At 47.0% G+C, this 17,044-nt stretch overlaps 2 protein-coding genes across 2 annotated transcripts in view; one reads left to right on the top strand and one right to left on the bottom strand.

Moving 5' to 3' along the window:
• LOC135903914 (anoctamin-7-like) overlaps positions 1-17,044 on the top strand; it is an 89,830-nt gene that overhangs the window by 37,947 nt on the left and 34,839 nt on the right. The window contains exons 9-14 of the mRNA XM_070534901.1: positions 1,046-1,257; positions 4,308-4,460; positions 4,738-4,774; positions 4,945-5,054; positions 8,032-8,183; positions 10,195-10,357. Coding sequence (XP_070391002.1) covers positions 1,046-1,257; positions 4,308-4,460; positions 4,738-4,774; positions 4,945-5,054; positions 8,032-8,183; positions 10,195-10,357 — 827 coding nt within the window. The remainder of the gene's footprint in view (positions 1-1,045; positions 1,258-4,307; positions 4,461-4,737; positions 4,775-4,944; positions 5,055-8,031; positions 8,184-10,194; positions 10,358-17,044) is intronic.
• LOC135914405 (uncharacterized) lies at positions 10,745-15,693 on the bottom strand. The gene has a single exon (XM_065447244.2). It carries the CDS (start codon positions 15,663-15,665, stop codon positions 14,466-14,468), a length of 1,200 nt encoding a protein of 399 aa, XP_065303316.2. The 5' UTR covers positions 15,666-15,693; the 3' UTR covers positions 10,745-14,465.

The raw sequence follows: 17,044 nt of genomic DNA, 5'->3' as shown, positions 1-17,044 counted from the left end.
GAGGAGAGTCCCGCGCCAAGGCAACACTGTGGCTGTGAGAGACGCCAGAGCGGAGAATCCTGGCTAAATTTAACTACCCAAAATTCTTCAACATACACAACTCTAAATGCACCAGCATTTTTGCATCGCACCTCCATTCCAGTGCGGCTGATGCGGTCGGTAATAAAACCTGCAGCAGGGGTCTCATTCCTAAAGTTTCCCTTCGTAAGTATTCTTTGGCATTGGCCGGACACCATCGCTAATAATATTTCCGGCACCAGCATTGGCTGAAATGTTTTCTTACGAACCATTCTAGTGTAGCATTATAGCTTTGCCCATACTGCTTCATGCGCAGAAAAGAAAAAAAGCCGACACGGCAGAGCGTTTTGTGCCTGATATTTGCTCTTTTACGAGTGGCAAAGTTGCCTGCAGGAAGATCAATGAACTACTGGTCGCATTCCACAGTAGACGCTAAGGCAGTACATATGATTTATGGTATAATTGTTAGAAGGCTGACGTTGTGTCTGCGACAGCTCCAAATATGGTGGTACAGATGGCTGCGAAGAAAGTCGGCTTCGAGGGTACTTGTGGCTTCTTATATTAGCTCTACTGAAGCCAAGTTGCAGTCATAAATATGTTATTTTTCCAATTAGGTCAAGCTGTACATTATGCCAATCACATTCGTTCTTCGTGCAGAGCATATAAAGAGGCTACTAGTGTTGCACCGAGCTCCAGTGCCGCCCAAGTAAAGCAATGTGTACGCACCAAAGAATTCGCATTTTTGGAGACCTGTGAAAAAACGAGTTATAATTCTGAGTAGCTGTAAAAAACAAATAATAAAAGAAGCTTCGGTTGAAGCAAACAATGAAGTAAAATTCAAGTTAGCAACGAAAAACGTCATACTTACGCTAACTGATCAAGCCATGACAAAGTAAGCGACAAATATTTCTCCCGTGGTTGAGCCAAGCAACGCCAATCTGTTATCGAGTATGGTGCCTGCGTGAAACACTTTGGGTGCGCCGTAAACGGCTCGCCTCCTCACCACGTTCTGCGCTCGCGGGCACAGGCACCGTATTCCTGGAGATCTGGAAGCGGCGCCAGGCGTCGCTGGCCCACCGCTGGAACGTGGACCACTTCTCGGCCGAGGAGCCCGAGATGCCGCAGTACTACGGCACCGTCGCAGTGCGGGACCCCATCACGGGCGAGCTCAGCTGGCACTACCCCATGTCGCACCGCATCGCCAAGTACTGCTGCTCGGTGGGATTCTTCGTAATGATGGTACGTCGGCAACATTGGCCAATGGGTTGTATATGACGCGGTGCGCCTTACATTTCGTTCAGTGACCGCTCACCTCTCATCATCTCCCACTTTTCCCTCATCCTTAATTTTGTTTTATTGATAGCAACTATATGTACACTTAAGGCGCATTTTTGCCGTCGCCGTGATGTTTCGTATAAAGTCCAAGGGCGTTAACACCGTTGCCGCGCGTCGTAGGCTGTATGCGCGAGTGAAAGTACGCGAGGAGGTAAGCTGACGATCGCGGCCCAATCTGGCGCGCGCGAAGGAAGAAAGAGGGAAAAAACGCGCCGTATTCCGTCGCGTTAAAGACCATAGAAGGAGGGGGGCGTTGTGCTCCGGCTGTAATGGCGCATTTCGCGACGGGGCGCAAGGGCAACTGACGATCGCCACTCAATGTCGCGCGACATATATGGACGAAACCGCGAGGCAGCGCGGGAGGGATGGGGAAGTGGCTTCGACTCTGCCAAGTGCGTACTTTGCACGGCCGCGCGGCCGTATCTTGAAAGTGATCTGCAGACGGCTCATACCTTTGTGCGCGCTGCGTCCTCTTCGCTCTTGCGTTGAAGCGGTAGACCACACGAAAGTCACTTCGCTCGCTGCTGCCGCGGTGCTTGATCACACCGGCCCACACCGGCGTTTTGACAGCGAGTATATCCGGGCTCATCGAGTGGGGTGTGTTCATGTTCGCTTGTGCGCGCTGATACCATGCTAGTTAACTCACTTAGCAAGCGAATCTTTCCAAGTTATTACGGCGGATAAAACTACTATCCTAACTTGGTATAGCTGTCTACTGATTTGCTATCGCAATCGATGCTTCGCCTTTCTGGCGAAACTGCGACTCTCTTTTTTACACCAGAGATGATTTTGTGTCGACGTAAGTAACATTTATAATCCTGGAGACTTTCATCCTTTCATCATATATAAACACTCTTTTCATTTAGATCAAGGGGAATAATTCGAATAGCCTTAGTCACCACTGCTACAGCACGCTACGTTACGTTCTTGGCCGTTCTGTGATTGAGCAGTAAAGAAGATAGAGAAGAGAAAACAATTTGGGGCAGTTGCCACACCCCGCATGCAAAGTTTACTGTCTCTATGTTTAGTTCTTCTCAACTTTATTTTATTCTCACCGAGAGAGCGTAGAGCAGTTCAGTTTTTGACATCTTGATAGAACTAAATGGACTACAGCACTTAGAATAGGCTACTGAATAATTTATTGGGGTATCTTTCACATCGTTCCTTTTCAAGCAACAAAAAATTATTTTTTGTCGTTATGCGGCAACGTGCATTTTCCCCCGCGCATGGACCTTATAACACGTGAAAACGAACATCAAATGTACACGGGCTAGTGGCGTAAACTGAAACTCGAACGTATTATTATGAAATGTAATCCTACGTTTGCTCGCTTGTCAGTGTTTGTGATATTCATGTGATTCAGGCTCGTCGGACGCGGAGATGACACAACATTCACTGATTCGCTGTGTGGAAATTTACAGCTTCTCCTTCTTACGTAATGGCGCGTGACATGTGTGCGCGTTGTTTCCTTCCTACTTGCACCAGCTGAAAAAAAAAAAGAAGAAAAGAAAGCACTGGAGAATGTCCCAAAGTACAGTATTTCTGTAAGCACGGTGGCTTGTCAACGACAGGATGCTAAACTTACTAAAGCGATCTTAATGCGATCTGTTGTATTTAAATAAAGACTTAACAGATAGAGAGAGTAAACAAGGATAAAAGCAGGTAGGTTAACCACAGCATAAAATACGGTTTCCTACCGTACACTGAAGGATAAGACAAGGAGAGGTGGAGGTACAAAGATAAGAAGAAAGTAGATAGATGTAGTGTCAGAGAGCGCAGTCACATGATCCCCACAGGTAGCGGTCAACGCAGGCTACAACAGCACATGACCACGTACAGCACAATAAAGACATCTTAATGATAAAACCGTTTTCGCAGGTTTCTTGTCTTCAAGAATTGTAGTAATGCCTTCGACAACATCTGCTGAGATAGCTTATGATATCGGCCTTCAAAAAGGGCGTGTTCTGACAATGGTTTTCAAATTATAGTGGGCGGAGACTTTCATTCTTTTGATATATGCTCTGAAATAGTGCTGCTGGGACTGACGAAAATGAACCATCCCAAAGAAGTATCATGCTTACATCCTCTACGATTCTGTTATGAAGACAGACATCTTCACTCCATAATCACCTCACAGAGTGCATAGAGCGAGCAAACTTACTTAATTATTTTATGGTTTACTTAAAATACTGTCTTTGTTTGCATGGGTTATGCGAACGTGCTATATACAAAATGGTAGTATTTGCTGGAATCACATGAAATAAATAATTTTGTACCTCTTGAACCATTTGAAACTGCAACCGCTTTTTGCTGCAGAGTTAAGAATTGTTAACTTCATACTCTAATTGTTCACATTTTGCCGGTTGGTGCATTACCCGGTTTCATCAATTTCTCTATTGAAATGAGTCATGTTTATCATTCAAGTTGGACTAGAGGCTGCCTAAAGAAAGCATTTATGTGTATCAAGCAAGGAACAAATTACAGCTTAACCATCCTCCATACCTCATGTCACAGCTATGCCAATGCTAGAACTCCTTCTCGCTTTCTATTTCCCAACCCATCCCACCTCCGCTTTGCTTTCTTAACCCTATGTAGAAAAAAATAACACAAACCACATAAGCAGCATATCTAATAATCCGATGCGATCATACATGTTTTGTACAGGATATATTATAATCCCACCAGATTACTTAAATTGGTCTTGTGGTGCATTTCCAAGAAGGAACTGTCACATTTTTGTTCAAATAACTTATTCTTTCTATTTCAAGCACAAGTTAACTCACGTTCGGTCGTGCTTGAAGGAAACCAACTCTGAATCAGTAATTTCTAAAATCGAAATAAAGAGAAGTCTAATCGGGCCTTGATAGTGACATGGATCTAACTGCTCAGTAAGCATATTAGCCAGCCTATCAGCGAGCCTATGTGTTACGTACGCCATTTTTTTTCTCTTTCAGTCCATCGTGGTATTAATCAGCGTGCTGGCCGTAACTTTATATCAAGTATACATGTACAACGCGTACTGCAACGGTGAGACAACCTGTGAAGTTGTGCACGGCTCCATCGTCGCACCGATGCTCAACACCATCTCCATCATGGTTTTGGGAAAGGTACGACGACCACCCAGACGCGCCATTCGCAGCCGTTATGTATTTACTTCGCTAGAAGCCACGCTTTCTTTATTTAACTCTAGTAATTGAGTAGCAGTTTTGACAGCAACTAAATCAACTCAAGTACGCGTTTTAGACAATGGTTCACTAAAGAATATATCACCAAGCAAATAGTAATTCCTGCATACGTACAGTATTGTTTAAGCCCAAAAGTACATTAATAAACTCCTGACAATTTGTTACTTGTTCTAAATGACTGCGGTTTTTTGTTCTGCAGATATATTCATACGCTGCAATCCAGCTGACAGAGTGGGGTAAGTCCAGTCAAAGTATGCTTAAACGCGTTATATAAGCGGGGTGGTTTTTGCTCGCGCCTAATCACAAGCTTATTTAGAGTAAATATAGAAACAAACTAATAAAAATAAACAGATATTAGCACACATTGTTTATGACATTGGACTGAGTCTTTCCTTTCGCATTTCAGAAAACCACAGAACGAGAAGTATGTACAATGACGCATTAGTCATCAAGCTTTTTGCCTTCCAATTCACCAACACATACGCATCACTTTTCTACACTGCCTTCTTCAGGGAGGTAAGCGAATTTGGGGCGTCGCTTGCTTAACTAGCACGCGATTCATGCACCATGCACATGCAATCATACATCGCAATACGAACACTCAACGATCTACGTGAACTATATAAGCTCAAAGCCATATGTGCACTTGTTGCGCTTACGTTGCCTATGAATGATAGTCCGATTTATGAGTCATAATAATACAGTGTTATTATTAGATGTCACACTGCGACTAAAACATGCTGGAAAGATGCGCTACCACAGTATGTAAATGTTCGCTTTACATCGTTCTTGCAGCCATCTCTTATACATCTCCTATGAAGCGGGGGACGAAAATGTCAAGCGCACCCATCATCCTACACAGAAAACGTTTATTTATAGCACTCACTGTGTTTGTAATGAGCGTCCCTAACTTTGAAGTTACCCGCCGTGGTTGCTCAGTGGCTATGGTGTTGGGCTGCTGAGCACGAGGTCCCGGGATCGAATCCCGGCCACGGCGGCCGCATTTCGATGGGGGCGAAATGCGAAAACACCCGTGTGCTTAGATTTAGGTGCACGTTAAAGAACCCCAGGTGGTCAAAATTTCCGGAGTCCTCCACTACGGCGTGCCTCATAATCAGAAAGTGGTTTTGGCACGTAAAACCCCAAATATTATTATTATTTAACTTTGAAGTTGCTCATCAATGCCAAGGCTTTAATGTAGAAAAGTGAGAACATCGTGTTCAAACAAGCGGAAATATCTGTCATGCTTATTTGCACTGTGCGTCCTGAACACACACACCGACCCCATGTACGGATCATTGCGCTTACAATTGCCTGCGTGTCATCCAGCCTGCTAGATAAAGAGGTCAAGCGTAGAACTCCACAACCCAGGTTTCTTCTTGCATCCATGGGCGCCTAATAAGCGAACTATTTTATGTGCGTTCAAATACACGGCACCGTGCAATTACATCAGTTGTCCTTTCGTATTGCACATAATCACTTTCTTTCTTTTTTGGTGATCCGGTTCCGTTGAGTGGACTGCTTTCGCTGCCTGATATGACATTTTCAAAAGTCAACAAATAAAATGAATGTCGTGGCTCTGCTATGACTTTCCTCGCGCAAACACATTCCACATCCCCTGTTTTGTCTTTGTAGACAAGTTTAATTGTTACTGCGCAATTATATGGACATTCCAGGCGAACTGCCGCCGTCGGCGTCGCCGTGATATCCGTACAAAGCGAAAATTCGATAACATCGCCGCTGCGCGCCGAATGCTGTAGGTGCAAGTGAAAGCGTGCAAGGGTGAGCCGAGAAGCGTGACGCTCGATCTGACGCGCGCCACGGAGGAAGGTGGGAAGGAAACGTGCCGTCTTCCATCGCGCACAAGGAAGCGGGGCTAGCTCCACTCCGGCAGCGGGTAGCAGCGGGTTGGGTACCTCGATGTACTCCTCGCCCGTCGCTCAGGCGAGGAGGACTTCGAGGCACCCCAGCAGCGGGTTTAGCACGGGTTGAGTGCGGCGCGACTGAGCGTGGACGCGCGGGCCCTATCTGGAAAGCCATCTGCTGTGGGTGCAGCGACCAGGCGAGCCGAGGGCGGTTCGCTTCGTGTGCGCTGTGTTCTCGCTGCTTAGTTCACGTTGAAGCGAGAGGCAGCGCGAAGGGCAATTCGCTCACTGCTGCTGCCACTGTTCCTCATGCCAGGGTTTTATATTATTATTAATAAAACACTTCAGACCCTACGTCAGGCCGTTGCAGCGAGTGTCCGCGGCTATCGAGGGAGATGTGTTCATGTTTGCCTGTGCGCACGTGACACCATACTTGTTATTTGCGTATTTATTAAGCTAGTGTGGGCAAGTTTATACGGCCGAGATAACAAATATGCTTACTTCGTATAACTATCTGATAATTTGCTACTTCAATCGATGCTTCGCCTTTCGGGCGAAACTGCGACATTTATTTAATAGTATGCAGCTTTTTGCATGTGCATGCAGGGGCGCAAAGGCGCATGGTTACGGTTGGTGAGAGCAGCGAACCGAACGAAGTACAGCGCACCCCTCTAGCTATTTTGCTGGTCACGCGTTTTGGAGTCCGGCAGCGCGTGTCTGAATGTGGAAAGGGCGACTGTGGTTCACGATACGCTTTACCATAAGCTCCGGCGCTCGTTGCTTTTGCCGCCACTACAGCCGCATCGAAGCGCGCGAGCAAATTCTCAGGAGGTCCTGCCAACGCATCAAAGCACAGTGCGCAACCCGTATACAAGTGCTGGTCAGTCATACCGTCTACATCCATTGGACAGGCGTGCGAACCGCTTTGGCCGCTGTTTGAGCGCCGGTTGCTCTGGACTCGCACACATATGACTTACCGCCCAGACGCGTACGCCGACAACTGGCACATGCAGACCTGCAGCCACTCACGCGTCTGGCCGCGCGAGTCGCGTACAACACACACGCACTAACGCACACGTACGTATAGCACACACGTACAATGACGTAGTAGTTCTTCGGAAACCCGCAAGGGTTTCTCCACCTTGCGAGTTTCCGCAGAACCTCTACACCTCTGCACCTTGCGGGTTTCCGCACAACTACTACGTCAAACATTTGCCGTTGCTTCGTGTTGTTGACAAATTCGATTTCGCCCTGCAATCTGCTAGAGGCCTGGTTTGCTCATATGGTAGAGCGGCTGCCCCGGAAAGGTGGTGGTGCCGGGTTCGAGTCCCGGACCACGACGAATTTTTCTTCAGCTCTTAGGGTTTTCTTTCGAGGAACCCGTATGAGTTTCCTTTGTAGCAATTGCTACGAACGGGTGGATGTCTGATTTTCCCTTTACACACGTACAATGTAGGTGCGTAGCCAGACGCGCACGTAACGCTCTGTGGGGGTATGGTTTAACGCTTGGCTGTGGTTACAGCCCCAAGACTTTTACGCAACACATAACTTCACTACATGGTGTGTACATTTTCTTCTGTTACTGTATATCTGCCTCCATGTTGAGCGACCACTCCGCTCTCACTCAGGGTCGGTCGGGGTTGTTCGGACTGGGCGACCAATTCAAAGACCGGTGCGGCCACCCGGGCAGGGACACGTGCATGTCCCTGCTGTCCCTGCAATTGCTCATCCTGATGATCGTCAAGCCCTTCCCCAAGTTCTGCTACGACGTCATCTGGCCGTAAGACCCGAAGCGTGCTGCTCCGTGCAGATACGCTCACCCGTGTACTGCTTTGTGCGCAGCACTGCACAGCATCGGACGCACGCGCGCACCCGGTCAGTGTCTCGGAGTGGTTGCCATTAGCGGGTCTTCTGGCCATTGATGTAGGAAATGAAAAAAGAAGGCGTGGCATTAAATATGCCAGGAAATAGGCTCAGCAGGCAACGTATCAGGAAAAAGTCAAAGTTCGCTTTCAAGAGGTCATAGCCCTCGGCTGAACTTCTACACCGAAGTAAAATTATATTCAGAGTGAAGCTTATACATGATCCATACGTACGTTGTCAGGTTCTCGGCAGTGCGTCACGATGAATAGTTGCTTGAAAACGAATTTCGTGTTCCCTTTCATACTGCTAGCGAGCGTTACCTACGTATACGGTGCTCTTGCGACCCTTTGTTGAAACGAGTAGAGGTAAATCGTCCTTCTTTATTTAGAAACGAAATTAGGGGCACAGCTAAGGGAGCAAGGTGATTGGAACAGGCGTCAGCGTTAAGTTACGCTAATTATTTGACGGCGGATTGTAGGAGACCCAAGCACGAAAAATATATTTAACAAAATGATAAAAATTATGCATACCCAACACATGTGTTGGAAGCTACGTGAAACGAAGCTTTAGTGCCGCATTTAGTGTAGAGATAGATGAACTAAATGCGATCCGTACAACTGTGGCTATTTTCATCCCAAGCAACGCGTAATTTCATGCTATTTGTAATTTCAGCCGCATAAGGAAAAGTGAAAAAGAGAAAGAGAATACAAGAAAACTTCAGGGAGATGTGCGCAATGCATGAAAAGAACAAGTAAAAGAAAAGCACTAGGAGTGTGGCTGACGGCACCCTCACTGTTAGGCTCATTTTGCGGTGGAGACGAAACTAGCTTTTAAAGACACTATCTTAGTGAGTTACCAATGAACACCCCTTTTTCGTATCGGGTATGTGTGTTTCCAGCATCCTTCGTGGGCCGATTTCAGTGATAGCGCAGTCTAAAAATGTGGTCCGATCTCGAAGGTAGTGCAATCTAGAGCCGTGCGTAGGGGCAGTCTAAAAATGTGGCCCGTTCATGTGGGTATGTGCAGTGTGAAAATGTGGGCCGATCCCGAGGAATTTGCTCAAGTAAAACTCTTGCTTGGGCTAGTTGGTTTATGCTTGAAGTCGTGCTGTCATGCTGTCATGCAAGTCATGCTGTCCTTTGTGTTCTTCTTCCTGAGTCCTGGTCTTCTGCGCCTTGCCTTTACTACTTCAAACCCGAGGAACTGTGTAGTAAAAAAAAATTGAAGTAGTCCTATGCTCCTCCTACTCCCCTTACATGAGGGGTGACGCGTTATAGTTTGGTGCGCAGTGATTACCAGCCGGCTACCCTGTGCTGGAGAAAAGAGTAGGAAAATAAAATGCGATAGAAGAAGGAATAAAATATAGATAAAAATTCGTATACTAATGCAGAACTGCGTGAAATCTGACTTCCTATTACAGCGCAAGAAACGAAATGAAAAATCATTTGAAGGGCCCAAGTAGTTTCATTCCATGATACTTATACGTTTTGCCAAAATCATGCCGCAACTTTTATAGTAAAGCGAGACCTCTGTCATATGACGTCCAGTCAACTTGCAGTAGCATGTGAGGACATTATTCATGCAAGTACAAAACGAACACTTGTGTGCAGCGCATGTCCGAATTTTGCTCTCCCGCAAGAGCACAATTGCCTGTATTTGCAGCAGATAACTTGCGGTCGGTAACACTGACTTCTTTAGACGTACCCGTGCCGAGCACTGATATTGCTTCCGCAGCCACTTGCACATGGGACACCAGCAAAGTAATAAGCGCACATTTGAGTGCTCCCTTTAACAATGGAACGCACTGAGCGCGGAGACTCGAGATGTGTCTCAATAACTGTTTGCAAGCAACTGCGCGGATCATCGCACCAAGCGTACCACACAAGTGCAAATGTTTGGTGACACACAAGCGGCCGGCGCCTGTGCAGGCTGATGAAGAAGGTGCTCCGCAAGTGGGGCATCATGTACAGGGTGGCGGACGAGAAGGTCTCCGACCAGCACTTCCTGCTGCGCGAGCTGTACAAGCAAGACGATCCCGAGTTCCGCAGGGATGAGTTCGCAGAGAAGATCATCCAGTACGGATACCTGATGGTGAGCGCCCACTTCCCTTCCGGTTCACAGCGTCGCAGGTCCCGTTCACAAAACTTTTTTTTTTCTTTCGTAAGAATTGCTTCACTTGCCGGCGCCTCTGCTATATTCTTGACTGGCACAGTGGGCCGGCACCATTTCTCACGAAGTGATGTTGCGAAAACGGCTTTTGATATTCTGACAACCTGTGCAATGTATGTGATATCCATATATGGTAGTCAAAACTAGAAAAGGAAAGAGGGATCAGCCGCAGTCATGAGTCAACGCAAAACGTTCTTTTATGCGGAGCATATTACGAGAGCTGAACCCAGCTCCTCAGGCGCGGCGGTGTCGCCATGAAATCACGTGACACCGTGACGTCACGACAGAGGAGAAGTGGCTCTGGCTCAACTCTTGCAAGACGGGCTGGGTGGGAATCGAACCAGGGTCTCCGGAGTGTGGGACGGAGACGCTACCACTGAGCCACGAGTATTTTTTTTTTTTTTTTTTTTATTACCGGCTTGGCAAAAGAAGGTACAATGTGAGTATTACATGGTCATAAAAACAACTACTCAATGCCGGATCAGTGTGGTGTGATAAGAACGATGTAGGCTAGTCACTTTGTCCAAAGCACTTAGCCAATCAGGAGGGTCACTCTGTGCACAGAAAAATTCGCGTATATATAACACACTTTCAATGAAATATTCATGTGCAGGGGCCTGAACAATGCGCTCATGTCTGATATCCATGCGCGTTCGCCACACACTGTGCATGCACAAAAGCATTAACAGATCGACAGGCACTCCCTCTGGTTCCGCGCATGGCAGGAAGCGTATTCCGAAAGCACTTAAGGGCAACTCCTTTTTAAGGCTACGTTTTAGAATATCCCACAAAAACACTGCGTCATGACAGTCCAAAAAGATATGCTCAATCGTCTCCGGTTTATTGCATATAAAGCAATTCACAGACCAAGGTACAAAAATGCCTTTGCTTTGCAGCCACGGTTTCACTGGGAGAGTGCCTGTATGTAGTTGAAAAAAGAAAGATTTAACAGAAGCTCTTACCGGCATTCGTTTAACTCTCTTGAGAACATCTCGTTCTGAACCTAAAACAAATACTGTACGATACAACGGTACAGGCAAGAATACATCAACAAGATCTTTGTACAACTTCTTACTAGTAACAACGGCCAAATATTCACTGGAAAATCTTGCTTTTAGTATTCGGAAAGATGCGACCACTTCACGCAAAAAAGCACTTAAAGGCATTGGCCCCGTATGCATGGACGACACTACATAATCAGGCAATGAATCACGCAGTCTAGCTTGAATCATTGTTCTCAGAAAAGCATCCTTTTGATCACGCAAAAAAAGAAACCTGCTTACAATCTGTTTGAGGAACAAATGTGACAACCCCAGCCCCCCATTCAACACTCTATGGAACAGATTACTACGACTTGTACGTTCCCATGTTGAAGCCCAAATGAACATCGCAAATACTCTATGTAGCTTTTGCACAGACATCCTCGTCAGACATAACGCTTGCATCACATAAAAGATTTTCGCGACTAAAAACAAATTACACACTGTGGCTCTTGCAAACATTGAAAATTTATGCCCTCCCCATTTGCCGGTCTGGGTTTTCATTCGCACTACTTCATTGTCCCAATATTCTTTGCTATCTCGATAATGTGCGAGGGGGACACCTAGGTAGGTGCCTGGAGTTACTGCCCATTGCATGTTACAAAAAGTCTCGGGCTTGTATTGCCAATTCCCATGCCAAAAACCAAGACACTTGTTCCAGTTAATAGCACTTCCACTTGCAGTACAAAATTTTACAGCCTCTTGTACAACTGCTTTAACACTGTCATGGTCCGTACAAAACACTGCTACATCATCAGCATATGCTAAAACTCGAACTTCAGTTTTATGAAAAGTGTAACCCCGAATGTTTGGGCTCTTCAGCAGCCGCAAACAAAAGGGCTCGAGGTAGAGAGCGAAAAGCAGGGGGGATAAAGGGCAGCCTTGTCTCACAGACGACAGCACAGGAATACCATCACTTAACTGCCTATTAATTATCAGCTTCGCTATACAACCATTGTACATCATTTTAACACCTTCTGTAATAACAGTTCCAACATTGATATGGTCTAGGATCAAGAACAGAACTTCATGTACGACTTTATCGAACGCCTTGTGGAGATCTAATTGCAACATGGCCACGCGCCCATACGTTCCGTCACAGCATTCAAGGACAGTTCTAGCTGTGTGAACATTGGTAAAGATTGACCTGCCTTTTATGCCGCATGTCTGATGTGGCCCTACAAGTGACTTAATAACACTTTGAAGGCGACGAGCTAAAATCTTCATGAATATCTTATAGTCCACGTTTGTTAGACTGATGGGACGGTATGATTCAACAGAATGTAACTTAATCGGATCAGTCGTTTTAGGAATTAGTACTACGTGGGACGCTCGGAAGGATGGAGGACTTGTTTTCGTTTCAAAGAATTCACTAATTAGTCTTTCAAGTGCGACTGCCATTTCTGTTCTAAAGGCTTTATATAGAGATGCACCGAGACCGTCTGGCCCAGGTGACTTGTTTGAACTAAGCTCCAGAATCACTGATTCAATTTCCTCAGCCGTAATATTGGCTTCTAGAGCGTGCACAAGGTCATCCTCTAATCTCGGCATCAGCGATAGGAATTCTGTTCTGAAGTAGTCAGTGTCCGGAGTATTAAGGCTGAAAATATCTGTGTAATGTTCGACGAATGCCTGTTTGATTATTTCTCTTCGATTTGTGATTTCGTCTTGATAGCATATTTCCGTTATCTCTTTCGACAAAGCGTGCCTTTTTTCATCACTGAGCGCGCGTTTGGTAGGCGTCTCTCCGGACCACAGTTTCTCGTTACGCGCCCTTATCACTGCGCCACGGTACATTTCTTCGTCTATTGCCTCGAGCTTAGTTTTAGTCTCTTTAATTTCCCTTGTGAACAATCCCGGCTCGTAGCACTCCGTACTTAGCATAAAATCTAGAGCACTCTGCAGCTCTTTAACTCGTTGTTTTTCTTTTCGCCGGAGCGCACATGACCTATCAATAGCGGCTATTTTAATATCGCATTTGAACTGTTCCCATACTTGCATAAAACTTCCGGAGTTACTTCGCAGCATGTTCGCTATATAATCCTTTACTTTAGTCACGTACTCTTCATCTTCCAGTAATTTATCATTAAACTTCCACAAGTCCCAATTAAATTTCGCAGCTATTCTCTTCGTACCGATTGTAACCATGACTAGGCAGTGATCACTAAAAGAGACATAGATCGTCTGGTAGTCAGAACATAACAGCGAACATTCGACAGGAACATATATACGGTCCAATCTAGCATGACTGCCTCCCTGAAAGTGAGTGTACATTGCCCGGCCTTCATGCGTCGATATCAAGCCTACATCTTCAAGGTCGTGCTCACCTACAATTTCGGACAGTAACTCGGCGCTCCGATCTCGAAAGGAACGGCTTGTTGTCCTATCCTCTGGTCTACAGACGCAATTGAAATCGCCAAGCAAGATCACCCGCCTTTCAGTAAGCAGGACAGGCTTCACCTGTCGGAAGAAACTCTCCCTTTCAGCAATTGCATTCGGAGCGTATACACACACAGCTCTCCAAGCCACTCCATCCGATTCAAAATCACACATTACAAGGCGCCCACTTTCACACGAGAACACAGTATCAACAGCCCCAATACCATTTCTTAAAAAAATAACGCATCCACCCGCTCTTCCAACAGCATGACATACGCAAACGCTATATCTGCTACGATAGACCGCTACCATTCTGTCTGTTTGTTCTTCGTCTTCAATTTTAGTTTCCTGAACCGCGAGCAAATCTATTTCGTTTTCCAGCAGAAGGCGGTTCAGTTGCAGTTGCCTTCTACGCGCCGACAGGCCCCTTACATTAAGCGTAGCAACACGTAGGCTGGACGTGAGGTTGGTAGCCATCTAAGGAAAAGGGAGACGCCGATCAGACTACTCACACATCAAACAGAGTGAAACCATATCCATTAAGGCGTTTGAGCTTAGTACTGACCCGATCAAAGACCGGGCTTCAACCGTTGTGGCAAAGGTAGCCTCCGCTAAGGCGGAGGGAGAGCAGACGCAGTACTGCGTTCCGGTGGCAATTTCGGTTTGGGCTTGAACGGTCCGCGGCGCGTTGAAGGTGCCTTCGGCGGAGGCTCCTCGCCGCGTTCACCGACCAATCTCGGTTCCTGAATATCCGAATCCTCGTGAGCCCGCTTCACTGCTACACTTGACGCGGCGGGCATCTCGGTATCGGCGTCTTCCTGGTTGTCGCCCTGCTGCCCAGTCGTAACCAGGCTTACAGCTGTCACGCTATCCGCTTTTTCCGGAAGGAACGCTGGCTTTGATGCGACGGCCGGCTGGGTTTGGTCCTTACCGGCTTGGCTGGTATCTGCAAGGGGTGCGGGTGCGGTTTCCTTGGATGTTGACTCCTTGGTGGCATCATCTCCCTCACTTCCGTGGGTTGCTTCAACCGCGTCTGCTTCATCCATGATGTGTTCGGCCACTTCATCATTTCGTGCCTGGCCCGTAACATTAGCGTAGCTACGCACGCACTGGCTCTCATCGTGGCCGAAACGCCGGCATAGCCCGCAGCGTGGCACCCGACACTCACGGCGTATATGTCCTTTTCCACGGCACCGAAGGCAGAGCGGAGCCCTCCCAGGAACATGGACGAGAGCAACGTCCTCACCAACACGCAACTGATGGGGCAAGTCCTCGATGGTAACACCCACCTTCAGTTTCAGTGTAACCGACCGTGTTGTTGAAGCCTTGTCAACGCAGCCTTTAACCCTCCATTTATCGCGGGTTATTTCAGTCACTTTTCCGAACGCTGCTAATGCCACTCGCACGTCGTCGTCTTGCACGCCGTGGAGCAGCCAAAACAGCTTCAGCCTGACACCTCGGTTGGTCGGGTCAATAACCACGCAGCGGTGGTCTTTTACATTGAAAGCTTCGGCCTGCAGAATCTTTGCCTTCGCTCCTTCGCTGTTGAAAGTAACGGCCCACAGGTGGTTCATCTGATATGCCCCAAGGGCAACCACATCCGGCAGCAATGACAGACGCGCTAGGGCGTCGCGAAAATGCTCGACGCGATATGGCCTGGCGGTGACATCACCATGCAAAAATACTGTGTTCAAAACACTCGAACCTGATGGCAGATGGGGAACAACCATTTCATAATCCTGGGCAGGCATTTCAGTGCTCCTGATACCGCGACCCGGCTGGGCCGCTAAAGCCGCTCCTTGGGAGCCCATGAAGCACACGTCCGTCACGCTCGGTGGCCGGAAGTCGTCTCCCGCTGAGCCACGAGTACGATGCTTCAAAGCGGTACAAAAGCGCCTCTAGTGAATGCGGTGTTGCCTTAGAAACGAGCTGTTTCCAAGGCGTGCGTCTCTTGCTCAGGCGCACATTTCGTTGCCGCGCCGAACGCTGCTTTGCTCGACGCTCACCGCGTCCAATGCGGGGCGCGTAGTCGCTGCCCTGTAGACCATTGTCTTACACCCCTTGGCGGGTCGACGGGAACGCTGTCGCGTTCCACTCGTGAAGGCGAAGAAGTAATGCATGAGTTGTTTCTTCGTCTAGCCGAACCAAATATAGCCAAGCAACAGCAGTTCACCAGGCTAAACAGTGGTTCAACAACTAAAATAAAGGCTAGTATGCTTCGCATCCTGGGCTTAACCTTACCTAAGCCACAGCCATTTTTTTTCCTTCGTCTTTATATTACAATAAAAAAAATACATCTTCGCCAAGCAACAGATACCCCTGGAAAAGTTTAGTTTGTTCTACACACGCTGAGGGGAGACGCTGGTGTTTACGCTCGGCGCTTTGTGGGGAAGGAAAATTTTGCTAATTTGTGAGAAGTCTCTAGAGAATGTGTAGAGTTCAACAATCGGTGAGTTAGTATAGTGGAGTGTGGAATGCTAAAATGTCGGGCTTTCTCTCATTGGAAAACAGAGTGTTCGAGCATCCTAACAAGGATGACAGCCTTGACCAAGATTTATAGGACAATATTAAACTGGGCAAGTTGATACCGATTCATAAAAAATCAGCGCCTTGTTCCTGTCGTTCTCGTGTCCTTCTCCGTCCCTGTTTGATTGTATTGTTGTAAAGTATGAAGACATGTGCTTTTTTCGAATCGCTAGCACCGGCGTCAGGGTCCTCATTCGTCGTTCTCCATCACCAATCGATGTAGTTTCGCGGAGTGTAAGACCGGTGTGCAACAACACCCTGCAATCGAAACTGCAGCTTACGTAGTCAAAGTTATTCCTAGCGACCCGCTGCGACGTTTTAGTAGAAATAACGCAGAGCACAATATATAAGGAAACTGGTGTTTGGTGATAGCTGTGCTGTATGCAGGAAAATCCGTGCTAGCGTCAATTATGGGAAAAACATTACGTGCGCTGTGTGTTGTGTGCTGGGAACTCTAAAGACACGCTTGAAATAGAAAGAGATGTGACCAGTGCGTATAGAGCCGCGGGAGAAGAGCTTCGTTTCACAGAATTCCCGCAAGATATTCGTCGCCATGATCTAAGAGTATTGGGGTCTAAGGGAAAAGCTGCTAAGGGAAAATACTGTGAAGTACATTGAGTTCAAATATCGGCGTATCTTTACCAACGCATGCAAACACGAAATA

Source organism: Dermacentor albipictus, chromosome 3, assembly GCF_038994185.2.
Source record: "Dermacentor albipictus isolate Rhodes 1998 colony chromosome 3, USDA_Dalb.pri_finalv2, whole genome shotgun sequence".
Classification (NCBI taxonomy): Eukaryota; Metazoa; Arthropoda; class Arachnida; order Ixodida; family Ixodidae; genus Dermacentor; species Dermacentor albipictus.
The sequence above is the reverse complement of the archived record's forward strand: the minus strand, read 5'-3'. Positions and strand labels throughout refer to the sequence as shown.

Excerpts from the sequence above, each read along its gene's own strand:
- LOC135914405 (XM_065447244.2), bottom strand. The coding sequence starts at position 15,665 with ATGGGCTCCCAAGGAGCGGCTTTAGCGGCCCAGCCGGGTCGCGGTATC.